The 27,820-nt window shown below is 47.9% G+C and overlaps 2 protein-coding genes across 4 annotated transcripts in view; one reads left to right on the top strand and one right to left on the bottom strand.

Annotated features, from left to right (window-relative positions):
- The window catches only part of LOC119172814 (glycine receptor subunit alpha-4-like), a 379,910-nt gene that overhangs the window by 262,348 nt on the left and 89,742 nt on the right, over nucleotides 1-27,820 (top strand). The window lies entirely within an intron of this gene.
- LOC142786797 (uncharacterized) overlaps nucleotides 5,931-27,820 on the bottom strand; it is a 95,127-nt gene continuing 73,237 nt past the window's right edge. The window contains exons 2-3 of the mRNA XM_075884445.1: nucleotides 17,423-18,021; nucleotides 5,931-6,120 (exon numbers count right to left, since the gene is read on the bottom strand). Of these exons, the coding sequence (XP_075740560.1) occupies nucleotides 5,931-6,120; nucleotides 17,423-18,021 (789 nt within the window). The remainder of the gene's footprint in view (nucleotides 6,121-17,422; nucleotides 18,022-27,820) is intronic.

The raw sequence follows: 27,820 nt of genomic DNA, 5'->3' as shown, positions 1-27,820 counted from the left end.
TGAGTGAGTGATTCTCGGAAGACTTTTGTTCCAAGAACTTTGGACTGAATAAGTTTTCTAATTCTTTAGTGTTTAAGTGTCTTGGTTGTTCGATGGATGCGACTGGATTGTAGTGCGTGTTGTTGTCTGTGTCCGTTGTTTCGAGTGTGGCTGATTGTACTGTGTAGTACGTTGTTTGATTGGTGACATATTGTATTCAACTATTGTCGAATGTGCATACTTGTGTATCGTTTTTATCTGCCATATTTGAGAATATAATTTGGTTTTGTTTATCAACTCTCGGCTCTGACTTAATCTTTGGGCCACAGCCGGCGTCCGCTGGCGTGCCAAATACGACCACTTCTAAATTGTCCACGCTTTCGTGGTGCGGTTCGGGGGCCCGATACTTCGGCCCTTGGAATTAGCCCGGCGATCGCCTCCCGAATTAACGGGTCCCGTGACACTATCTGGCACCCCTCACAAGCATATCTGACCTATGAATTAGAATCCATCCAGAATCGCGCTGCTCGCTTCATAATGTCAACCTACTCGCGTAAATTTAGCATCACTGAACTCAAGCGCACACTTGCCCTTCCATGTCTCCAATCACGTCGAATCATCTCGCGTCTCTGCTAGCTTCACTCTTTCTATTATCACCCACTTGCCAGGCACCCTCGACTTCAACCCCCGCCCCGTATTCCGCCGTGCCTCAACCACAGCAAACCAGTCGCACACACTCTGTGCCGCACATCATCAATGAAAGATTCTTTCTTCCCCCATACAATAACCCTGTGGAATACCCTCCCCAACAGTATTGTTTCGTCCAGCAACCGCACGACTTTTCGCGAAAAGATAACAATGCATCTGACCCAAATTGAAATGAATTCCTAGTTGAACCATGTTAGGAACTATATTTTAGTGACTCATGCATTATGATGCTGAATACTTATGTATATTGCTGTTTTGTTTTCAGTTTACGGTAGTTACTTTTTTTCTGCTTGCTTGTTTCCTTTCTTAGAGATGTTTTTTCCACCTTTCTTCGTCTTTTCTTCCTTTTTCGGTGTTTGTGTGATTAAGAGTTCATCATATATTGTTTGCCCCCGCCTTATGTAATACCTCCGGGCCCTTAAGGCTTCAATAAATGAAGTGAAATGAAACGAACACGCGAAAAAACCCCACGTGGTCTAAGTTTCAGGAGCCCTCCACTACGGCGTCTCTCATAATCGTAAGGTGCTTTTGGGACACTAAACCACATATATCAGTCAATCAACAACAACCATAATAACGATGAAGACAACGGTAACTATAACACTAAAAATAAAAGGGCAAGTTTTCACTAGCACGTAAAGCTTACAAAACAGTGAAAGTGGTTGATTCTAGGGGCTCGATCCTAGGGGCTTCTTGGTTGATGTTAGGACTTTTCCTAGGGTATCGATCCTAGCGGCTCGATCCTAGGGTTGATTCTAGGAGCTCGGTCCTTCTTGGCTAATGTTAGGACTTTTCCTTGGGGTAGACAATTGGAGAGTTGAACCACAGCTTGTCACGGACCATGCAAGAATGTATGAACTCCAGCGCCAGAACCAGCGTGCAGATCTGCCGGTGGCATCCGGGTAGAAGCGCTGGCCTTTCGTCGTTTGTACTCAGCTTACGCGGCGAACAAACTCCGCGTGGCCGCTGCGCGGACTGTCTCCGCAGGTGGGCGCAGCTGATAAGAAACGTTGCCCGATAAGAAACGCGCGGAGGATTCTTGCAGACACCCGACGTTTTATCTCGAGCTTGATTTTGCCTCCATACATCTGTAAGTAGGCAGTAAGTTATTAATCACCGGAATTATACATCAGGCGCTACTAGTTAATTGCCTATCAATATAGAGCAGAAAGGTAAAGCACGACGTGAAGTAGGAACGCATTTCTATATGATTCCTGAAAAACTACCAAAACACGAGCTTACAGGTCCAGGATGCGAGAGATGTCGCACTAGTGAATATTGTGGGTGGAACAAGTATATAGCATAAAGCAGGAAGATTAGCTTTATTGTCTCAATAACGAAAATGCTTAATTAGTATTATAAGAGGAAACCTGATGCCACAATGCTTGATCGACTTTGCTAATCCCCAGACTAGCTACGACGAGAACTTGACATATCTATATCTATTAAGGCAACATGCGGTCCCTTATATAGGCTTCGTGATTCACTTCAACTGAACCACAACTGTAGGAGCGAGCGAGTTAATTTTCTAAGCTTTGAGATGTCGAGTCGGTCCATTTGAATTTATTATCGTATAATATATACCTCTTTTGAAATTAAAATTATTTTTATTGCTAGCAGTTACAATAAAATGCAAACAATAAAAATCAGGATCCCCGCAGGAATCAAACCCAAGGCTTCTGCACGACATTCTTTCCAAGGGGCACGCCACGCCTTGAAACTGCGCTGTAAAGATACCACTTTAAAGCGTAAATAATGTCCGTGCAACGTCAGTTGCAGCTGAAATGCTGGTACATATAATTTTATAAATAAAGCGACAAACACTACATATATATTCGTATGATACAGGAGTAATGTAAGGCTAACGTCAGCCTGGGTTCCAGCGTTGGCTCCGTTTTGTAACCGTCAAATAAGCATTACATTTGCATTCCTATGGTTCAGCAAGCTCTATTGAAACATTGCTCGACGCCGAATAATACGCTGACGGTTACGTGTCATATTCATCCCGTTGCACCTTAAAGTGCACAATGTTTTGAAAATACTGATGTCTGTACTCTAATGGGAGCGCTAAGGTTACGCCAGTCGAACCATGAGCTAACCTTTCAACGCCAGGGTGTAGCCGGCGTTACTAGCAAGCCCAAGATAGGCACAATTACTATACTTAAAGAACCACGTTGATCCACCTTGTAACGCTAGATCAATTCAAAAAGTTCGTCACATATTCGCTGGCGACTTCTCGCGAAACTGATTATCACAATGAGCAGCCGCTGACGATGGTGACGATGAAGGACAAGCGCGTTCCACACCACACATTCTCTTTCTCCCATCACGGCACAGCACGTGCAAGGTACCCACTTTACTCCATGACAATGACTCTCATGGCAATGAAGGTGATCACGATGATAATCACGGACAACTGCTGGCTCGTGCAGTAGATTACGTCTCGATATACTCTGTGACACATTTCGTATGACTGGAAACAACCAGCAACCATCAGAGAGACGCGCCCTCGTCTTTGTCAACTTCGGGCTAGATACGATACCACAAAGCAGTAACAGTGAAGGCGATACGAAATTCACAAGTCAACACAACGTACCAGTTATGACCAATAAACAGCCCCGCTACGGTGGTCAAGTGGCTAAGGTACTCGGCTGCTGACCCGCAGGTAGCGGGATCAAATCCCGGCTGTGGCGACTGCATTTCCGATGGAGGCGGAAATGTTGTAAGCCCGTGTATTCAGATTTGGGAGCACGTTAAAGAACCCCAGGTGGTCAAAATTTCCAGAGCCCTCCACTATGGCGTCTCTCGTAATCAAATGGTGGTTTTGGGACGTTAAGTCCCACAAATCAATATGACCAGTAAACATTGCATATAACTGTACATCACTTGACATTCATTTAAATGTATGAGTGCTCTATGTCAAGGGTGATCTACGATACCACCGAGTAGCAGCGAACGATCTGACTGCTTCGCCCACTCATCATCGTTCACTTCGTTCATATGCTGCGATTTTTTTATTATCGTATTACCACTGCACTTGTGCTATTGTGCCGCGCTTTCTCAGAGAATTTGTTGATACCTTTGCTGAAATATTATTTGACATAGCAATGACGCTGTGTATCACCAATCTGGCAACTCCCGAGAAAGCACTTGTCTTTTCATGTGTCATCGGGCAGCACATGTCGCCATATCTCAAGTAGTTTTCGATGGCTTATACAGGGATGGTAGCAACTAATAAATTATGACACTTTCAAACATGCACTCATGTTGCGAAAGGTGGCACCCAAGATCACTCGTAAAGCGGGATGCTCTTGTATATACTAAAAACATTGATATTCTTTGCTGTATCCTGAACAATCAATCAATCAATCAATCAATCAATTTGTAACTAAGAGTAACGCTACAGTGGGGGAAACCTCTCCTTCAAGATATGATCTCTGTGTTTAGCAGACATTGGACGCAGACGACGCTTGCGATCGATGTACTACTTACTATACGGTAAGACATGCCGAAGAGTACCGCAACCTCGCACGGGTCTTTACCCCGAATGCACAGGAGCTCCAAAGAAGCACTCGCGGCGACACTACTTCTACGTCCACCTTAATTTCTTCCTGTAGCACTCGTGTGGCTCTCCGTTCCTACTGCTGTACCTGGTCTCTCCTAAAAAAAAAAAAAAAAACAATGACTGCCCAAGAGTGGGGCCGATACCGAGTCGCCAAACGTGCATCGTACGGCAACTACGTAACTGAATCGGTTGAACTGTCTTCGGACATGCGCCGTTGTAGACGCGGCAATGTCAACAGCGAGCGTACCATCATGTGATGTACTCGTAGGGACGAGTGGTTAGGCAGCCGGACGGCTTCCTTTCGACCTCGGTGGTAATTGTAGCTAAGAGGAACACTGCAGCAGGGCATCTTCTCCAGCGCTAGCTTGTGCGCAAGTATTTACCGTGCATTGCTCCAAAATAATTATAAACCAAAATAATTATAACGGATGCACGCATGCATCTTCAATCATTTAGGTCATGTAGGCGTCGCAGCGCGTCTTGCTGTTAGCCTTACCACTCATAAAGGTGGCGCCTTACGAAGTGCATCAGTGGGCATCCTATACATGCATGTCCTCCGACTGCAAACTTTTTCTAAATACACGAAAAAAACAACAAGATAAATGAGCTGTCGCCAGCTTAAAAAACTCTGCCTTGGACATGATTTGGTGCCAGATAAATCCTTATAGGATGACACCTCACATCATTTTTCAGCGTTTTCCATTGTTAACTGATTGTAATTTTGGGAATAGGGAGATAGAATAAGCCAACCAAAAGACTACGGGAATATTCCAGTCATTCCTGGCTTGCTTTGTTTGCTGTATTGTGAGAAACCACTATATCCAAACGGGAATAGTATCAATTCTGGTGCGATACAGCCAGTTCAAATTCGATTCTTTTCTTGATTAGGCTTTGGGATAAATGAACTATTCCTAATTACAGTACATCCTGGTAATTCATGAAACAGTAACCATAATAACAATTTTCTCGATTCGAAGCTGGGTGGAACGCGGACGATTACTTATAATTAATTAGCACCCTGGTCCACTCACGTGACATCGGGCAAGTCACTGGTGTGCTATACTCGCACAGCGCTGATAAACAAGAAAACCATCGCTTTAATTACATGCTCGTTTGCACGGAAATGTTTGCTGCTACTATACTGAACATAGTGTACGATAACGTGTAGGCGGGTGTATATTCTTTGTAAAACGCGAGAGTTGCTGTAAAAGTCAGTGATCACGTCCGTACAGAAATGTAGGGCTCTCGAGTGTGTCGCAGAAATCATTCATGGCACGGTCTGATGTAACGAGGTAGCGAAACATACTTTCGCTCGACATTACCTAGCATCTCTTTCGATCCAGTCTATAAACATTTTCATGCACAAGCGACGCGGCTTCACAGAAAAGTCCGTGGCGTCACAGACAAGACTGCCGACGACAAGCCTCGTTTTCGCGATGCTATGTGAGGAATAAAAGAAAATGCGTTGGCAGTCCTGTTGCCAGGTGGCTTTTTTGCGGCGTTCAAACGAAGACGAGACGGAGGCGGCCATACACGGAGGCTGGTATAGGTGTTAAACGCGCGGCCCATTTCGTACGGTCCCACCAAAGGAACAAGAAAAACATTCGGTGCTATCCCCGTGACCGGGCAGCGCCGGCTGTTCCCAGCGGGCGGACGTCGAGCTGTTGGAAAGGAAGGGCTACGAGGTGGTGGAAAGAGAACGGGTGTCCTCCGTGTCGGACGGAGGAAAGCCGTCGTAACTCAGCGCGGCCGGGGTTGCCGGCTGACTAGCGCTCGGTTTGGTCCGCGCGCCGATGCAGCGGCCCTGGCTGCCTCGCTCGAGGGGCCGCGGCAGCCAACGCCAGCCGGCACCGCGAACCTGCTGCTGCCTGCAAGGAGGGGTGAGAGAAGCGCGGAGAGACGGGCACACAAAACGCGCGGCATCGGCGAGAACTTACGCGCCCGCAGCGCAGCGCACCTCATCCGCCGCGCCATCGGAAAAGAACGAAATATTAAAAAAAAAATAAATGTAAATGAATAGGCTATAGGGCCGCGCGCGCGGCTACGAGTCATATTTCACGCCTTTACGGCCGCGTCCATCAGCGCTGGAATGCCGCCGCTGGCGTGTCTCTCGCGCTGGCTGTGCAGCGCCTCTCCGACGGAGAAGGGATGATGGTCCCGCGGCGCGAGCGGTTTGCGCGCCGCTCTACCGAGCGAGCGCAGCGTTGCTGTTGTTGTTCTTGTCATTGGCGTGATTGTTATTGTCGGGTCGGTGATTGTGGCCCGTTTGCCCCTTCCCTCCAAACCTTGAAAGGAGTTGGGTGGCAGGTGGCGTCCGGACCGCCGGTGTGCGCGTCGCGCACACCCCTCCCTCTTGCCTCCTTCTGCCGCCTTTTGACCCCCCCCCCCCCTTCTTTCCTTCGCCGACTTCTATGTGCCCCCGCTGGCACCACAGTCGTTCACTGGCGCGCACGTTCACCGTCCGTCGACGAGAGCCTCTTCGATTCCTTTTGGTTCGCCGTTCACAATTTGTCCGCGAGAAAAGAGAGACGCGCGACGCTCTGCTAGCTCGCTCGTCGACTCGTGCATTTTACGAGCGTTTTAGCACCCGGCGTCGGCCCAGCGAGCAATGGTGCGGCGGAGCGCGCAGCTTCACTGGGAAGTACAGTCGCACCGGGCTGAATGTAATGAGACCTCCTCGTATACGAGACGCGCATTCTTTAGGTGCCGGCGTAATTAAATTCGAAAGCCGCTCCCTTTCTTCGTTCGTGGTGGCGCTGCAACTACTGCGGCGCCGTCTCGTCGACGTCTACGCTGCGAGGAGGACTTTCTGGTGCATTTCTGAGTCGGGAGCAGCACCTTCGCGGAGGCGTCAACGAACGAGCTTTCTTGCATGTGCCCTGCGTATTGACTGGGCGCTCGATAGGGCAAATTGTTGCTGCATCCAGTCGTATATCCTCGCGCTCGTCGATATCGTTGTTTTGATCGGCTGCAAACATGCACCCGAGAGAGCGCCTTCATCCTTTCAATTCTGGCGCCTCGTATCGGTTTCTCCGCTGGGCTTCTTGCTACGCAGCGAGGGTTACTGCCATCGAAGTGGTCGGACAACGACGCACTCGCGAAGAGTAAGAACGCGATGTCTCCGCCACCCTATTGAGAAGCAAAAATAACACACTGGGAGAAGGCGAGGACTTTCAGGGTACCTCGCAGTCGAAATCGCTGAAAAGAAGCAAAAGGAGAAAAGTTTGAGGAGGAAGAGGAAAAAGATGGCGTTGAAGAAGTGGTCGGAAAAAGAAGAGAGGGGGGGGGGGGGCAAAATTAAGCCGCGAAAGAAATTATATGGGAGCTGCCGCTCTTGGCCAAACGAGTGCTTCTGGGGCGATCATTCGCCGTTTCGCAGCGATAAGGGACCGCCGGACTTGCACAGAGGCACACAGGGATTCCTTTTTATGGGTGAAATTCACGGCGCCCCTGCAATTCTCTCTGTCTGCCATGCTGGTCTTCTGGGCTTCCCCAACAGTGGCCACCACATGCGCATCGTCAGTAGAGAAATCGAAGCCCCGTATCAGTGCGCGAGAGCACCGTGCTGCTACCACGGTGCCTCCGGTCTGTCGCTTGCTCCCACTGCGTATAACCTGTCGGAAAATTTATTGGCGCCCCGTCCGCGCGGGAGACGACCAGTTAAACGAGCCTTGTATTGCCTGGCAGCATGATTTGTTTTTTTTTTGTGCTCTCTTTCTCGATACACTCGCTGTTTTGTTCCGTCGGAGCTGCGACCTTAAAGAACCGCTTTAGAGAGAGCACTTAACCGTATCAAAATGAACAGCGCTGTGATGAAGGTATGTCAGGCGGCGAAGCTGTGCTCCTTTCATTTTCGTGGTGCGTGTCACGCGCTTGACCCAATATGACAGCGTTGATGTTACGCTTAAACGCTGCCGGTCAGGCAGAAAAGCGGCCACCCTAATAATTTTGCGTACATTCTCTTTATATATTTCCAGCCGTTATCTTTCTTCGCAGTTGCTGTCGTCGTTGAAATGGGTGTCATTAGGAACGCAGACGCAAAGTTTTCAGTGCCGTGAAAATAAAATAATAATTTTCTCCTAATTAACAGGGGCCCGTGAGATGCGGTGCTACTGCGTCGGTGCATTTGCCATGGTTTATTGAGTGCGAAAGAAAATACAAAAATAAAGAAATTAAATGTTTGATGCAGTGAATGGGCAACCGGTGAAAGCCCTCTGTGTAGACAAAACTCTGGTGCAAGTGTCTTTGGAAACTGCATCGCGTGGGGCTCCAGCCAGCGTTAAAATAATTAGTAGTGCACGCAATTGTCTAAACTTCGTTCTTTAGTGTCCGTTTGGCTCCGAGTAATCTGCTTACGCCTTGTCGCATGAGGAAATTTCGCTAACGTTACGCAGTTTCTCTTCACCGTCTTCACCTTTTCAGGCTCGTCAGTTCAAACCGGCCCACAAGTTCATGACGATCCATTATTTTATCCTAAACAAGTGACAAAGAACAACAATAAACAGAGCCGCAAGTGCGTTCCAAGATGGAAGCGCAAAGATTACGCAAATCTGCGCACCACCCAGCATTCCTATGGTGGCTGAAGAATCGCTGCGCCACAGTCCTCCCTGGTAAATATTTATAGGAAACTGAATGCCAGCAAACACGTACATCAGCCGTGGGTTAGTCGACCTGCGTTATTGTAATTACTGGGGTTATCACCACGATAGACAAGTCGTAGTGGAGGGCTTCGAAGAGTTCGACTATCTAACCCAAGTATATACGGGCCCCTGACATTTCAGTCCTTCACCATGCGACCACTGCAGCTTAAATCGAACCCGTGTATTTCGGATCCGCAGACGAGCACAGTAACCATTGTACTATCATGGCGGCCCTATAGTAAACTAATTTGGAAACGTTTGCACAGGCAATGTACAATCGGCGTCAAAGTTTGCCTGGTGATTTCTCAGCAATGTGTGAATGTATTCGGACGGAATACATAGTACGCTTGTTGTCAGCGCGTTTACAACAGGCCGAAAATCTGAATTCAATGTTGTATGCCGAAGAAGTGGGGACATTCAGTTTTTTTTTTATTTTTCGAGGTGAAACTTTAGATGCTCTATCAAACGTTAGATTTGACCGTACCCTCGGTGTGGGGGGAGAGTCAAGCAAGAAGTCTTCATCATGGGATGACATTATGACTACTTCACAGATCACCAAAGATTGTGTTGTCATCATGACGTAACGTCTTATGGTGACGTCATCACAAGAGATAGTAGCTTGCTAAATGGTAGTACCATCACGAAGGCGACGCAAAACTTTGCACGGCCTCCGATCTTCAAGACGGTGCAATATTTCGGTAAAGGCAGAACGATTTTGGAGCGTGGCGGGGCATGGTCAATGCGTAGACTGAAAATAAAAAGACGATTGATTTTGCATTCGAGTCGTCCTCACTCTTTCCTCACCACGCATATTCGACTCGATCGCCGGTGATTCATGCTTTGAATCATTGTTTTTTGTTTTGCATGTTGAATCTGTTTCTCGTGCCCATAGAGCTCGTCCGAGTAGGTCTAGCCATTTGAGTTTTCTCGTTTCGGCAACATAGTAACATTTGACAGATATTATCACGAATCAATGTGCGTGTGTTGTTGTGTAAATGCTCTTGGCTGACAAACTTGAAAGAAACGCGCGCCGCTCGTCGTTATGCTTCAGTAACATCAAAGTTCAGTAATCAAAAGAACCTTCGTAAGTTAAATATTAAATCATACTGCCAGCTTCGCAACCCAACACTGCTGAGCGCTAATAATTTCCTGAAATTATAACCAGCTATTTCCTAAAGAGCTGGTGTTTGGAGTCAGCAAGGATTTATTCTAGAAATGTTATTTCCGAAGGTCCCCCACATGTATATAACGTGTGGAGGTGGCCTTTTCAGTCAGTTTCCAGCAGCGTCAGTTTCACTTCTATTGTTATGTCAGGCACAACCGCATCAAGTATCGCTTGGCGCTCCTATGGCGTCGTCGTCCCGCGCGCTTCGGCGTGCACTTGCACCGCGGGTAAGAAAATAAAACATTTATTGTGATTATCTGTGCGACTAGATCGGTGAGTGGGATCCTTAGTCTGGGATCCCATTGGCGCAGACCACTGTCCTCGCACGTTTCGCGAGGGCCTCTTGGCTCTTGGTATCCGAGCTGGACAAAGCTGCCTCCCACCCTTCCATGTTGACTTTGCAACCCAGGACACTTGCACCGCGAGGAACGCGCGCTGCTCGGAACAACCTTGACCCGCACCTGAATTGAGTTACGACGAGCTTTGAGTGTGCGGATAATAGCATCTTAGCTTGAAGTTCTAATACGGCCGTGTTTTGCTTGAGCCTGAGACATCCGCATGCATTCTGGGGTTGGTTTCGTTTACGCGGACTCAAGTGGTTGCCTCCGACGTACGTGCGTAGCTGCTGAACTTCCCGTGTGCTCATATTTGGGTGCATGTTAAAGAACCCCAGGCGGTGAAACTTTCTGGAGCCCTGCACTACGGCGTCTCTCATAATCATATGGTGGTTTTGGGACGTTAAACCTGACATATCAAGCAATCAATCAAGTTGCTGACTTTTGTGCAGAATCTTAAATCTGTTCTGGCTACGTCACGGTCCACACTCGGCTGGGGCGCGATGGGCTGACGTATGCTACCGAGCTTCTCCTCATAACGAGAAGGCCACCGAGGCCCCGCACTACGGAGTGGCGCGAAGCATTCGAGTACTGTGTGCGATTTCGTTTTTTTATTGCGATAGCAATTATATGAACACTCTCGGCTGAATTTTGCCGCCAGCGTCGATGTCATGCACCGTAGATGTATACGTATCTATATATATTAGAAAAAGCAAGAAAAAAACACAGAAAAAAAAAGCACTCCAGGGCGCGGAATCGAACGTGGGACTTTTGCGTCGCGAAACCGAGGCGTGAACCACTGAGCCGAACCGGAAAACGTTTTTCACCGTGCAAACGGCAAGCTATTTATATCTACCACTTACTGCTGCTGTGTTTTTTCGGCATTACCAGAAAGTGGCGCAGTGAGCGCACGTCGCCACATCGCGCAGCGGCGCCCGCTCCAATCTTCTACGCGTACTTTGCCCGGCTTAGAGAAGGGGAGCGACACTCCCTCGCGCGTCCTTATCTCGCGGTGGCGAGGAGGGGAGAATCGTACGCCTTGGCTGGCCTCGGGCTTTACGTGGAACAATTCTGCTGCATACTTACCGGGCTCACAAAAGTTAGTGCAATCATGGCAGTCTTCTTTCGCGAAAACTGCGTGCTTTTCCGACTCGGCGAAGTAACAATTAAACGCCTATTCGCGTGCTTCCGTACCTGCGAGTACGTTTCGTGCGTATTTTGTGCGCGAACGACGGCACGTTTCACTCCGCGTTCCCTTCTGTGCGTGACCTTTCAAATGGTTGCTATCGCATTCATTGCATCGCCGTGAATTTTTTCTATCTGCAAAGATAGAAGTATATATATATATATATATATATATATATATATATATATATATATATATATATATATATATATATATATATATATATATATAGGCGTTGTTCGCATCGTGAGCATCTATATATAGTGAAACGCTTTTCTTGTAAAAAAAAAGGGGAAAGGTGCACGAGGGCACTTGTGTCTCACAAAACAAAACGATGCTTCACCGCATGGCAGAAGAAATGAAGCAGTACCTTGGTTAGGTTTGTTTTGTTTATGTAATTGGATGCATTGTGTAGAACATTCATTATTGCTAATGCTATATTTTCCTCAGTCATTTATCTTCAAAAAACTAGATTACAAATTTCCTTTGTTTTCAATGTTTTTGCATACATAGTGTTTCCTTATTTCTCTGTTCATGAGCTGGTGACCAAAAATTGCCCATGTCTCATGTTTTTATACACTGCACATTACTTTTGTACAACATACATTTTTGAAAGCGCTTTTCATTATGCATGATTTGGTACGCTGCAATAGGTGGTGGAATACTTTTCACACTGGCAAAAGCTTTCTTGCCGAGGCATACGAAAAATAACCATTTCCTCGTGGTTACGAGGAAATGGTTATTTTTCGCGGTTACGAGGAAATTTATGAACCCTGCGAGTTTTCTCTCGTGAATGGCGGTCCCTTAAATTATGCCGCTAACTCCGCGTAGGACATCCTTTCTCTATCATTCTTATCTTAGGAATGAACTCGGCATGGATTCGCGTAATTCTGAAATACAACTACAGCAAGAGGGAACCTCAACAGCAGGGCAAAGGAGGGGATTTACGTAGCATCGTCTATACCGGTGTTCCTCAACAATCGTGAAAAGAACTGATGGCACGGCCGCAACTTATCAGGACATTGACATGAACCGAGAAGATAAACTGTAGTGTGAGGTGAAAAGGGGAGAGAGTTGAAGTTGGTGGCGGGATGGGCCAATATTCTAGTATACATTAGATCTTCACTCAGGGACTTCAAGGACGCAAGTGACCTTACTACATGCTTCATTGTATAAAGTGTGTTTAGTGCGATACCATGATGTACAGAAGCACCAAGCGACCTCAACGATACTGAGATCCGGTGAATTGCTTATTTATATGCGGATTTCAGGAAAAGTTAGTCTGCTGGAATGTGGTGCGTATCATTTCATTTGCTGAGCGACGCAGGAGAAGGTCAGCCCAGCCTGCTCATCACACTATAAGTCCCCTTGCAAAGTTGGGGCAGTCTGCGAACTACTTTCCTCCTCGTGGTCATTCAATCCACTTTCCATTGTCCAGTGTGGACCAGCCGACCGGACTGTGCCTGGTTAGTCTCTCTGCCTTTCCCATATGGCCTCTCTCCTAAGGCTCCTCTATCGCAGGCTGCGCACAAGATTATAGGGCTCGGCACACTATGTTTACAATAGTTTCCGGTTAAGCGGTTTCAAGTAACCTGTGTGCAGCCCTGTCTCTTGTCACTACAGTATAGCATAGTAATAGATGGAAACTTTATTCACAATAAGAGCATTCTGGTACTTCATTGTTCTTTCTTGCGTTTTCTTTCTTTCCCCTCATTTTTGTAACTTTTCCCTTTCTTTCCTTTTTCCTTCCCCTAAACCCCAGTACTGGCTTGTATGTATATAAAGCCGGTTCAAAAACCGCCTTAAGTCCTGTTCTTTCCGCCTGTTTCTTCTGTCCTTGCCTCGTAGTCAGTACTTTATGTATTTGTTAATTTAAATAACTCATTTATTTATTCCATTATTTGTTTATTATGTCGTGTACTTGAAATAAATTAAAACAAAAACTCGAGGCTCTAGAAGAAAAAAAAATGTTGCCAAACTGCAATGAAGGTATGTGTGGCTGCGAAAGCAAACCGCATGCTATGGGCTTTTGTTTTCCGAAACATGGAAAAATCTTGTGGAACTCAGTCTTGACGCGCTCACCATCGCGGTGGCAAGAGCGATTGTGAGAGGTAACAATAAGCAAAAACTGCACCCACAGGCCAACGTTTGCTTTCCGGTAACAGCACGTCACGGATGTTTTTATAAGTACCGGTGGCTTCGATGGGCTCCGATATGGCGGCCGCGTAGGACGGCTGCTGGCGCTAAAGAGATACGGCGGGGGCGGCACTTCGCAAGCTGCCTATGACGGGCCGTCGACGCTGGCGACCAATGGCAACTTCATTTGCGGCTCTTCTGACCGGGGCCAGAAAGGTAGGAAAACTTGTGTTTAGAAAGACTGCCTAACAATATTGACTACTTCGTACTCAGCTATGGGAGGGCAGTGAGCCGTCCCTATGATCGTGTCGACTGCGTTTAAAAAAGTAGGTAACAATTTAGAGTACTAGACACTCGGCTGCAGGAGAATATAAAGCCCTCCCGCGGGCCTCACTCACAATGAAGTCCTATTGACAAAAACTACGTTGTGAAGAAGTTCATGACGAGTGGTATGCTACTGTTACTTATGCAAAAAAATTATTGGGGTTGGCATCACGCATGCCGCGACCAGCGCCTTAGCCATATGAGATGTTTTTGTCTGTTAAGAAAAAGTGTTGAACGATTTCGAGTGCTTCGTACTCATCTATGGGAGAGTGGTGAGCCGTCCCGTACCGGTGAAGACAGGGAAGTTTATTGCAAACTGGTAACAACATTTCGGGTGAGTACAACTGTCTGGTGTAACAAAATCACCTCAGAGGCGTGTACAAACACGAGAGCATAGACACGATGTAACACACAACACTTTAATATTCCCACAGAACACAAATCGCCCCACCGTGGTGGTCTAGTCGCTAAGGTACTCGGCTGCTGACCCGCAGATCACGGGATCGAATCTCGGCTGCGGCGACTGCATTTCCGATGGAGACGGAAATATTGTAGGCCCGTGTGCTCAGATCTGGGGGCAGGTTAAAGAACCCCAGGTGGTCGAAATTTCCGGAGCCCTTCACTACGGCGTCTCTCATAATCTTATGGTGGTTTTGGGACGTTAAACGCCACATATCAATCAATGAGAACACAAATCACTCAAGAAAACAAAGAGAAAAGAAAAAAAATTGGCAGATCCCACATAGAGTGGGAATCAATCATATGCGAAGCACGAATAATAAAGATTGATATGTCATTTAAAATAAGCACAGCGTTACGAGGTAGAGGTAAATGATGCCGTACATGACTTCCGTGTCATGATTACTATGTTTGGACGTGTCATTTACCTTCGTCATCTGTTCACGTCACGTGATACCAAGTTTAGTATATGTGGAGCTAGCGAAACGGCCACCAGCACGCTATGACCGTGGTATATTGTCATGTTTTTACATGACATGCGCGTCAGGATTATCATGTTTGAATTAGTCATATACTTTCGTCATCCATTACCGCAACTTAACACCAAATTTGGTATATGTGAAGCTAGGAAAACGGCCGCGAGCGCATCATGAAAGGCCCAATATTCTCCAATGTAGCCTTGACGCACGCGCTCAGCGAACCTGCGTTGGCAAAACGCGAGCTCTCTATAGTCTGACGCCATGTGCGACCGGTGCGACCAGCGTCCGTTGGCGCGGCCCGACGGCAACACCGGCGCGAAATGCGACATGCTGCCTTTCGCGCCGATGCGTTACCCAGACAACACTGCGTCTCCCTCTCGTTGTGACGAAGGGACGTCGGACGCGCTGAAACGCGCATGCGTCAAAGCAACGCAGCGCGGCGCGCACCTGCGAGTATATGGCAGGACCGGTGCCTGGCGTGGCAACGCCGGCGTGACTCGATGAAATTAACGCCGGTGCGAACGTGCGCCGGGTCACGTCGAAGTGTATTGACACCTTGACTGTGGCGTGTAGCGATGTTCTCACATGACACGCATCTCATGATTATCATGTTTGCACCAGTCACATACCTTCGTCATCCGTTCACTTACCGTAATGCCACATTTCGTATTCGTGACGTTAGCGAAACCACCGCGAGTGCATCATAATCTTGGCATGTAGTCATATTGTTACATGACACGCATATCATGATTTTCATGTTAATGTCTGTCGCTTGTGTTCACCATGCAATCATGCCATACCAGACCAGTTTTGCAATGTGAACGAAACCACCGCAAGAGCTGCAGGACCATGAAATATAAATCATGACACTCATGACGTCCATGCCATGATTTTCATGTTATGACTAGTCAAATATGTTCTTCATACAGTCATGTTATGCCATACCATGGCATGTTTCGTATCGATACCATTTTCGAAACGGCCCGGCGAGCTAAATGTCGTAGGCGGTTAGATAGATAGATAGATAGATAGATAGATAGATAGATAGATAGATAGATAGATAGATAGATAGATAGATAGATAGATAGATAGATAGATAGATAGATAGATAGATAGATAGATAGATAGATAGATAGATAGATAGATAGATACGCTCAAAGTCGGAGGAGGAGGTAAGTTTATTTACAGAAAGGCAGAGAGGTCGGCCTGAGCGATAGCTTGCTCTAGCCTGCTACTCTACACTGGGGGAAGGGAAAGGGGAAAACAAAGATTAATGAATGACGATGGTGAGATAGAGCAGTGAGTATGTAGTGTTCTTTCTAGCTGAGACACATTTCATAGCCGCGCACATAGTCCAGTTGTTTCCAAAAAGGTTATAACTGCTCTTGTGACCGCAGTTGCACTGTTGGTGTCTGGCCAAGGGCCCAACATGGTCTCATCAGTTAATGACCTACTGCGGTATAGTTCAGTAGACGAAATCAGTGTTTGTCGTTCACGTGCGTATGCTGGGCAGACACAAAATATGTGCTCAAGTGTTTCTGGCACATCACAGTGTTCACAATTGGGACCGTTGTCACTGCGACCGATGGTATGTGCGTAACGTCTGGTGCACGCTACACCAAGACGAATGCGGTGGATCATACTTGTGTGTGGCCGTTTCAATTTAGGGGGCATGCGGAACCTCATTTCCGGGTCCCATTTGTGAAGTCGCTGGTGTCGCCGTTCCGGTTTGGTCCAGTGCTGAAGTGTGTAGTTGCGCATCACGCAGCGAAGCAGGGCGTTCGTGTCAGCTCGTGAAAACGCAATGCGTACTTCAGGGGCACTGCTTAAGGCATTTTTAGCTTCAGCGTCTGCCTCTTCGTTTCCCATCACGCCGCAATGAGCGGGAATCCACTGGAATGTTATATGATGACCATTTGTTAGAGCAACCTGAATGCGTTGTGTGATTTCTATTGCCAAGCTGTAATACGGACGTTGCTTCATGATGCAATTAATGGTTTGCAAAGCGGGTTTGGCATCACAGAAAATTGTCCAGGCTTGAGGTGGCTCTCCGGAAATAAATGTTATTGCCTCCCGGATAACGACAAGCTCTGCGGCAGTTGATGTGGTTTTATGGTCCACTTTGAATCGTCGAGCGATATCCATGTCTGGGATGACAAAGGCTGCGGCGGAGGTGTTTAGCGTGGTGGATCCGTCGGTGTACACGTGCATAGAATCACTGTAAGTTGTGTAAATGTGATATAGGGTCAGTTGTCTGAGGCCAACAGAAGAAATGAGCGACTTCTTCGTAATTCCAGGTATCGTAAAAGAGATAGGTGGTTTAGGCAGGACCCATGGAGGCACTGCAGGGGCATTTGGCGGAGAAAACCTTGATGGTATAATATTTTCATGCCGTGATATTACTTTTGAGAAACTGCAATCTGGGTGAGTGGCGGGTAGTACTGACAGTGGGTGCTGTCTGTGTCTGCTCAGTAATCGGAGGTGAACTCTAAGTGACTCGCAGAGCATGTATACACTGGTGGGACAAGCCCGAGGCTCTGCGATTGTCCCTATTGTTGAAGTGCAGCGCGGTAGACCCAAGCATCTTCGTAAGCATTGAGCTTGAACACTCTCTAGTGTCTTCACACAACTAGGTCTCATATTGGAAAGCACCGGCATGCTGTATCGAATGTATCCCACAAATAGAGCATCGTATAATTGAAGTAGCGATGATTCTGATGGGCCCCATCTTGCTCCTGCTACGTGGCGAAGAATGAGAGCAAAGCTCTTCAATTTAGATTTAAGTACTGCGACATGCCTTGTCCACGATAGATCTCTGTGTACGACAACCCCAAGGAACTTGTGGTGCGTTACAGCAGGTATCGCTGTCCCATTAATAAATATCGAGTATTGCGACATATGCTTGCGCGTGAACGCAAGCACTGCGCATTTGTCGATTGAAAGAGTGAGCCCCTGACGTCGTAGATATTTGTATGTGATCGTCACTGCACGCTGTAGTCGAGCTCGTAATTGCGGACGAGTATAGTTCCGGATCGCCGAAGCTTGCTAGTAAATGCTTCGTTTTTTAAAGAAGCACTAAGTTTGAACAGATTCACATATTATGTGCGACGAGAAGCAATATTTTTTTTCCGTGAATCAAAATGACAGTTAAGGAAACTCAATATTACCATTCTGAATTAACTCTGAAAAAACATGTATGCCACCTTCTGATGTTCAGAAAAAGTCGTTGACGAATTGAGGTACTTGGTACTCTACTATTAGAGAGCACTAGGCCGTCCCGCGGGCTTGCTAACAAATTTCGATGGGTGGGGGAGTAGAAAACGTGGGTAACAATTTAGAGTACTTTGTGCTCTACTGCGGGAGAGCCTAAAAAACTCACGCCAAAGAAGAAGAGATGACTGAAATTCAGATGAGTGTGTTTAGAAACAGTTTATTCACACTATGTACAAAACACAAAAGTTTAGATGTGTTTAGAAAAAGTGGTTAACGATTTAGAGTACTTAGTACTCTACTATGGAAGAGCTGAAAGCCGTCCCGTGTTAAATCCGATGAAATGAATGGTGATATAGTATGAACATGAGGGCTTCAAGTTTAGCAAGTGGATAGAGAGAGTGAGCTCATTTTCCTACGTTGTTTATAAATGTAACCCTATGTGGCCTACTCAATTACTCTGGGCGCAAAACTGAGCCGTTCAAGGTCAATCACACAGTTTTTTGAGAAACTCTCAAAAACATTTCTTAGAACATTTATTTGTCTTCTTGCTTTCCACCCTTTAGTCTAAGGCACCCAGAAACAAAATGAATGCATCGTTGTTAATGGAAATTAAAAGAACAAGTGCGACCATCTCGTGCTTGGTGCGCATCCGTCGTCATCCTCACCTGGGTCGAATTCTTGTAGCGCGCACTAGCGCACTAAAAGCCCCCCTTCTAGCGAGGAAGTCGCGAGTATGTCGCAGGTGTCCCGGAGCAGACTGTCGAGCCGCGAAATGCACGCGGCAAGTTTGGCAGTCTGAAGCAATTGCAATAGGTGACGGCATTGGCGTTTCGGTAGCCAAGTGCGCAGCATTGAAGCGGTTGACGAAAACCGTACCTTCCAGGCCGTTGATATGCAGGCGGAAGTGTTTAAGTGCGTGGTTTATGGCATTGACCGGCCCATAATACGGGGGCGGCACGGGAGGTCGCACGACATCGTGCGGCACAAAATGGCAGCCGATCCTCGAATTGAATACTGATGATGCAGCGAAGATCTTTAGACGACCATGAAATGTTCATTAATTGATTACGATAGTGCGACGTGGCGGCCGGAGCGTGTCAACGAACGGTCACCGGTCACATCGATCGCGCCTCGCATTGGACTGCAGTACAGCTTTCGCGCTTGGCTTGCACAGCATCGATGTGACCAGAGTGCCCAGTCATGCAAGAAGGAAGAAGCGTGTATCGCGTTCTACTCTGGTCAATCCCGTCTCAATGGGCACAAGCGTTCGCCGAACACACTTTTAGAGTTTACAAAGTGACGGACGAATAGACTGAAGGATACACGAATGCACAAACGGACGAACTGACCGGTGCACGGACAAGGTGACGAGATGGTTTCTGCTTTCTCCCCTCAAACTGGTGTTCGCCAGTTTGAGGGGAGAAGGAAGAGACGAATAGGGAGAGGCAGACAGGTGGGAGAGGGATGCGAGTGGTGATGCTGCGGGGAGCTTCAACCGCGGGCCTAACGTGCTTTGCTCCTAAAAATGCACAGTGAGTAGACATGTGAGTGGACATTAAAGAACACTGGCTGGTGGAGGTTTCTGAAGCCCCGCACTACAGTGGTCCTCATAATGATACCATGTTTTGGGAAGTTAAACCCCAGATATGACTATTATGCTAGATTCAGGTGTGGGCTTTGTGGAAATAAGACTTGGACGCAAATAGGAGCTAATGGCGTTGTGGTTAAGTATCCGAAATAAGTGAACATATTTTAGTATGATCCACAAATATTGGCTTTATTTTGTTTTTTTCTCGCTCGTAAGTCAATTACAAATAAATAAAGCATCTCATAAGAATATTTAGATGATGTGCTGTTACGCTTGCCAAGCGTATGATTGACATATTTCTCCTTGAAACGAAGATTATATGCGGTGTCCTACGTGGCAAGCAAGTATATTTCACAAATTTGGAAATAAACTTGGATAGTGAATGTCATGTGTCAGATGGTGTTTAAGGACAGTTGTGTGTGTCTTAATCACTCGTTGCCCCTTCTGGAGTCCACTCGTAGCAAGGGCCTCGTTTCGACAGGCTCAATGCCTTCAGGTAGTATGCGAGAGTTTATCGACCAGCTTCAAACTCTGCTGGCTAACACTCCTTAGTTCACATGCACAGAAGTATCCGACAAAGTTAACAGCAGGACGGCCGCTGCCGTAGAGCATCGGACACGTTAGCCGAAGGTTGTGGGTTCGTTTTCCACCAGCCACAAGTTGTTTTTTTATGTTTTCTTTAACTTCTTTGAACGTATATCATAATTACTACACACTACTGAAGATAATTAAAACAACACACTGACCACGTATGAAAGCAAATAAAAGCACTACGCTGAAACGTCGTGCTTTTAGTTGCGTTTGTTCGTAGTCAGTGTTGTTTTAATTGTCTTCATGTCTGTTCCTGTCCAAACGGATTTGCGTCCAACTATCGATCACACCGGATTTTTAATGTGCATTCAAATCTGAGCACACGGGTGTACGGCATTCTCGCCTCCATCGAAAATTCTGCCGCCGCAGCCGGGACTTGATCCCGCGACCCTCTGGTCAGTAGCCGATCACCTTAGCCATTTGATCACCGCGGCGGGGAGGGTATGTGCAAATAATAGACGGGTATGGGCCACAGGTGATAGACATTTTATATCAACACAGGAACGGCGAGAACGCACATGGGTTATTTTAACGCTTGAGTGTCAAGAAAAACCTCACTTATAGGTAGCGTTCACCGCACCAATGTATAGAATGAGTGTCAGTTTTTCAGCAGGAATCAAACCCCAGCTTCCTGCGCGGCAATAAAGTATTCCAGCAAAGAGCCACTCCGCGTCTCAGAAATACTTTCCAAATACATCGTAGTGTTTGTGAAACGTTCGTTCTGGTTGCAGTCCTGGCTATCAAATTTTATGAACATTTCATATGTACTCCTATGATACAACCGTCATGTCGGGTTAACGTCAATTGTAGTTAGCCGCATTTCGCTGAGGTCGATTTGTGTAGCTGTGCTTAGGGCTACCATCTTCATGAGGCAGCGCAAACACCAGCGCTTCACATGGGCCTACCGCTTCTGGTGTTTACTGTTCATGACTACAATTGATTCTCCTATGTATACCTCTCTCGACTTCACTCTTTGTAGGTTTCTCTAGGTTGTGCCGAACGAAGTAGACTAGCCTTTGGTCCACTCTCATCATATTGCATCTATGTGTTCGTTATAAGCCTAAACAACAAATTCTAAGACGTTTCAATGTCACTTGGATACCACCATTCATATTTAATTAAAAATTAAAGCGAGCAGCGTCTACGGCCGGGGAGCACCCCCTCGTTCATCTGAAGCTCGTGCCGGTCACTCGTATGTGGTCGAGAGTCGTTTTGTGCTCTGCAAAAGTATCAGAAGGCCGAAACGGAAATTGCAGGGTGTGAAGGGGGAAGGGGGGTGGTACGGGCTCTGTGGATCACCCCCAAGGAGGATTTAAAAAATTGCAATTTTTTTAAATCCTCCTTGATCACCCCCTTGCCATATGCCACTGGTCTGCATTGGCGGCCCACGCAGGCAACTGCAGCACTGTCCCTTGCACTCCGTTACCACCAAACAATTTTGTTAAACCTCCTTGGTTATAGACAATTCCACCGGACTTACGTCACGAAAATGCGTTGGCTTTGTGACGGCAAAAGACGCTCTGCCTACGGCAGTTTCTGCTTGGTTTTCAATGGTACATGTCTCTGGGTGGCTCGCGCCTTCTTGCAGTGTTGGCATACATCAGTGGTGTAAACCTCCGGGCAAACGTGCTCTGCCCAGACGGGGGTCCATATGGCTTGTACTTGCAACTGCCATAGTGTGGCTGCTTCTCTGCGTTGTAGGTCTCGGTGAGGCGGTGGGTAGAGGCGTCTGCTCGTTCTGTACCACTGCAGAACGTCGGCGTAGGTTGTGATAAAATACTCTCCGTCTTCGGCATCGGGTCGTTGCGGCTCCGAGGAATGCGTTGACAGAGACCCGCGGCTAGTTAGCGCGTGTGCCGCCGTATCTGCCTCCTCGTTGCGGTTCGGGCCCACGTCCAGCTCCCCGGCGTGCGCAGGGAACCACTTGACGGTAATGTTGGTTTCCGGTCTTGCTATAGTTGAACATACTCTTGCAGTGGTTCCATGGACGTTGTTTGTAGCAAAGTTGACTATTGCCTCTGGGACTGTGCACCACCGCCGGGTAACCAAGAAGTAATGCCAACTGCCATAAGCAGCAAAATCATCAGCCGAGAGCCAGGCAACCAAAGAGACGTGGTCCAGCACGTGCTTAGCATCCTGGAACGCCAGTGGCCGAAAAATGGCGCCCCCACGGGTTTGACGCGAGTATAGGTTTGCTGCTACGGGACGTCCGAGCACGCTAGTGTCTCGCTTTAATCTCCCTACCCCTTCCCCCTTTATGCCGGATCGCCAATAAAGTTGTTTCACTCACTCACTCAATGGTACATGTGGTGTTCTCAGTCAAGCAACGAGAGAAAAAAAAAGCAGTATGCCGACGAGCTGCGTCGCGGTTGGATGTTAGTCGCGTCTCACAACTTAGTTTTGTTTGTTGGCGCACATCGCAGCCCTCAGCGCTTATGGCTTTCACAACCCTTATGGCGTCTCACAACGTCGTTTTGTTGGCGCACATCGCAGTACTCAGCGCTTATGGTGGAAGTAATGTGTGGACGTCGTTATAATTTTACCCATAATATCGACATCGGCCTGTATGTTGCAATCGCATTCGCTACATGTTGCTATCGCATGTTGCTATCGCAAACATGGAATGGGTTTATATCGCATGAATTGCTCGCGCACAAATCAGCACCAACCTCTTCCAGCGCACGCTCGCGTGCGTTGCACGTTCGAGTCGCGTGTCCACGCATCTTGCGGCGCGCGCCCTTTTGTTTCGCACTTATCAGCAGCCGCCATCTCGCGCCGTCAACGTCCAGGCTCGGCGTCGCGTTCACTTACGGCAGCTGCCACGTGTACGCACACGTATACGTGGGAGGATCGACTGGGACCGAGTAACTCGGGCCTCCCCAGGCATGCACCTCGTATACGGCACTCGCTGCCGCTACGGTCTATAGTGTCGCCCGTATTTTATTCCTCGTCCGAGGCATCAATGTTTTCTTTTTTTCGGCGTTCGCTTAGAGCGGCAAGTCGCGCGATTGTTAGCGCGCGAGTACATATGCCGTTCGATTGTTTCTTGCAAAAAGGGGGTCGCACGCGTGGCTCCCTTCGGTGACACACACACCCGAGTGCGCTGACAAAATAAAATATGCAGAAAAAGGGTGCTGCGTGCGCGAGAACTGCGAGCAATTTTTTTTCTCCTTCTCCACGCGACTCTCTTCAGTGTTATCGAGTCTAGATCAGAGCAGAAAACAGACCGATTGGCGCTGCTATTGTTCTGCTCCCGTCGATGACCCTGTTTGCGCTCTGTAGGGTCGCCGCTTGCACGTGTTATTGTGTAGGCTAATAGCTTTCGTGCCGATGCAGTTTCGAGGTCCTGGAGCTTCGCATCTCAGGCATTGCAGCCGAACGAATACAAATATAAGGTGAAATGTCTTGAGCCGCGATCCAGTGCGAAGTAGTGCGTCGTATACAGCTCACAAGTGTTAAAGAGCAAAGAGAGTATCCAGGGTTTCATATATTTACACGAAATCTGAGTGAAAGATCCTTAAACACGGGGTATCGCCAGTGGCTGCCTACCTTAGTCTTTCTCTGGTCTCGCATAAAATGCTCGCTACATCCATAGAAGAAGCTGCACCGTTTTCGTTTAGTTAACTTGCTATGCCTCTCACTTTAAGCAGGACAGGATTAAGAATTAGGCAAGGGTAAGTGTATGATTCTTACACGCCGGAGTGGGAGGGGGAGGCTTTGCACTTGCAAGGGTTTCAAAACTTTTCTGGTTGGAGGAAGGTGTGCGAGCCATGAGCATTTGTATGCGTACCTCTATTTTGACACATTGTTTCCTGCTTTCTCGCCTGTACTTGTTTTGTGACCTTGGTGACCGGGAGCTAAAAAAAAGGCTACATGAAACAGTCGAAGAGAGGTACCATTTTCTCCTGATATATCATGCAATTGAGGCGTGATTTAGCCGTAAGGTAAAGAGAGAGAATGCTAACTCTCCAAAGACTCATGCATGTGGATGCACGCAACACCTCGCTGTCAATAGGCATTCACTGTGTTAGATAAGTACCTGAACAAAAAATTCATTTGCTATGTATCCAACTGTAAAAACCAAAAAATTGTTGAGGACTAGTGAGATGCGATCACATCGGCCATTTTGTTCTGCAATGCAGTTATTTCACTATGTAAACAAGGTCGATATATGCGACTCTACGAAAAGTGATGAACTTAACGGCAATTCCTCGTCGAGCCTGTGTCGACGCACTGAATTTGTACCCATTAACAGCGAACAATATTCGCGAAATCACCAACTGCTACATATAGCAATTGAAAAAAAAAAATATTTGTCGCTACTGAATGTAGCCCTGCGACCACGTGTGCCTTGGCCGGCAGGAAACACTTCAGTTTCCTGCCCGGTGTCTTGACGCTTCCAATGTGTTTACCTTAGCGCCAAGTTCCCGCGGAGCGTATACGGGGGCAACCAGGCGAGGAAGAGTTGAGACAGGTAAACATGCGCATATTTTCTTTCGTCCTCTTCGCGCGCGCGCGTGTCTGTGTGTGTGGTAAAAATATATAATATTGCTGAGTCGGCAACCACTGTCGCGATAGCCGCGTCTCGAACGCTTCCCATACGGGACAATGGTGGCACGCTCATTATGCGTATACTCCACCTTCAGTCTTCTTCTTTCATTTCCTGCGTGCGCCGCCGCAAGCGAAGCGCGTGCATCTTCGCGTGGCCCGACTCTCGTCTCAGCGGCCGTGCGCGCCGTACTACACGCCTTTAATCTCGCCGGAAATCTCGGCTCCTGTCCCGCGGAAAAGCTCGGCTTGCGCGTGTGCGTCGCACGGTGTCGCTGCAGGCGTCGCTTCCGTTCGCACAGGCGCATCGTGTGCCGGCCGCGTGGCTCGCAGTCCCTGCAGGGGTCAAGCGCCCATTGTCCAGCGGAAAGGCGTGTTTTTCGATTGCCAGATTTTCGAAGAGGAAGCAAGAGTGGTGTCGGCGTTGATAGTCCTCGCGAGGATCACCGTCTTGGCGGGAAGAGGAATAACTTGCGAATAAGTTTATTGGTCGCGTTGTCTGGATACGCTCGCTCCGTCAACCATCTTTCTCAGGCGTGTTCGATCATTCGCTCGTGTATTCTCAAGATTTGCATTGATTTATATACTGTACTCACCTTTCCTCGACGTTCGAGTGACTCAACACTAGTCGCATTACATGCTTTCGAAGTAAAGCTGCTACTTACCCCATTTTGGTAATGCCACTTAATAAGTGTGCAGTATCACAACTGTTATTCTACATTTCTATTATGATGCTTAATGTTACAAGGCGAATGGGTGGAGCGATCAGAGCGGTATATTGGGAAAACCTCAACATATCTTGTAATCCTCTAGAGTTATTCTCCTCCAAGTTCTTGCATATATCGTGACCGCTGGCTCCACGCTCAGCAGCAGAATTGTACTGAGCCACTATACATATCGCAACCCGTGTCTTTTTCACACGATATATCCTAATTCTTATACCAACACTTGTCCGTCGCGTGGAGAAATATGCCACGTTGGGACACATCCTCTGGCGGTGTGCCCCATCGCACTCTACAGACAGTAACAACTCGGCCCAGTGGAATGTGGCCCTCTGTAGCTAGCTCGCTTCTGGCTGACCAACTCAGGGTAGGGCTGTTAAGAGGGCCCACGGTCCAGCTGAGAGGCTTGGCATCTGGCCCCTAAATGGGAGTGGCTCGCTAGGTGTTAAGACATGTTCCACGCTTGTGTGTGGCGACTGTGCAAATCTTCAAGGCTTTCTGCTCTCCCATAGTAGAGTACCTGGAGCTCTAAATTGTTAAACACTTTTTGTAAACAAAATTCAATGAAGCTTACCATTCAATATCATACCACTCGGATTGGCAAATCATGGGACACGCCTTTGCCCTGCAGTGGGTGTAGTCAGGTTGGTGATGATCATACCACTGCGGGTCATCATTGTCTACCCGAGGTTGAACGAGCAGTAAAGAAGAAGGGGTTATTATTTACCATTGTATCTGTATGGTGTCATGCGCCATCCTCAAACTGAAAAACACAAATGAACTCGCATTGTTATAGCTCTGATATCAATAAGACTCTTCTAGAAGGACGTTGCTAAATGAAGAAATGATTCCTTTGATTGTTTTTCACCTCCTGCAACTTCTGTGCGTTATTTTGATACACCCGGGAGCTTCTAGCTATTCACGAGCAGCAGGTCCCCTCCCCCCTTCTTCACACAATACAAGTCGGACGTTTTCATCATCACAATAACGAGTCGTCATCAGCTTCGAAGGTTATTCCGCGTCTTCCGAATGCGACCGGCAGCGTATCTACTCTGCGCTCCACAAACCCACAGCTCTCCTAAACGCAACGGGAGCGACGGCTCACTTCGTGACATATTGTTTTGTTATCGATTCCCCCTCGGTCTTTTTTTTTATCAAGTGCCTCTTTTGACAGTACCGATATCCGCTCGCGTATTGCGTACAAAGGCGTCGTCATCGACCGGGTTTCGGTCGCCCTTGCCCGCCGCATATTTGCGAATTCAGCGGCGCGCGGTGCGACGTCGCCCAGCTGCGTTGCATGAAGGGCCCCGGCAGGGCACACGCGGTTGTTTTGGGCAGGCACGCAGTCCGCGGCGGGCGGGCCCGGCGGATCTCCCCGGCGGGGAGCCGTTTGTATTCTGTTTGCTGCGCTGGTTGCCGCAGCTCAGCCAGCGAGCGCGTGCAACCACGACCCGAGGGTCGGCCTCGTTGGCGCTCCATGCACGGTCCCGCGGTGGCGACCGGTGGGCGAGCGGTGGCAGCCGAAGCGAGCTCATTAGCGGCCTCAAATGAAGCGCGGCGCCGGTTTCCGGCGCGATAAATTCCCCCCGGCGCGCATTGTTTGTCTCGGGCGGCACCCCGCCGAGAAAGTGGTGGCCCCTCCGTCGCTGCCACCAGAACGGCGGAGGAAGGGAGGGCGGGCTGCCTCCGGTGTGCCGCTCGTGCACAGTGCATGGGCGCACGCTCAGTGCCAGTGCCGGGCGGAACGCCTACACCAGGAGTTATGCAACTACTTTCCTTTCAGCGTAATTCTGACAACATAATATGTGCGTCTTTCTCATTCCACACGCCCAATAATCTCCTTTCAGACCCTCACTATTGGGGGCTCACCTTAGCGTATAGGATGGGGCCGTGACACAGAAGCTACGGCTATTAGAAAATCCATGATCACGACGTACCGAACACACTGTCTTAATCAAACCCTGTAGAACGTCATGAAATCAGCTTGTACTGTTGCCTCAACCAACGTTTGAACACAACACTGCAATGTATGTGTAAATTGCTCAGCAACTGAAACGTGACGATCGGCCCCCATGGCAACTGCCACTTTTATGAACCACTGGTGAGCGCTGCATACACTGAACTGGTTCTTTATCGTGTACGATGAACGCGGCACTCTCGGTCCGGCTTCATAACATTTGCC

Source organism: Rhipicephalus microplus, unplaced genomic scaffold (assembly GCF_043290135.1).
Source record: "Rhipicephalus microplus isolate Deutch F79 unplaced genomic scaffold, USDA_Rmic scaffold_32, whole genome shotgun sequence".
Classification (NCBI taxonomy): domain Eukaryota; kingdom Metazoa; phylum Arthropoda; class Arachnida; order Ixodida; family Ixodidae; genus Rhipicephalus; species Rhipicephalus microplus.
Note: the sequence above shows the minus strand (reverse complement) of the source record. Positions and strands in the feature narration are given on the sequence as shown.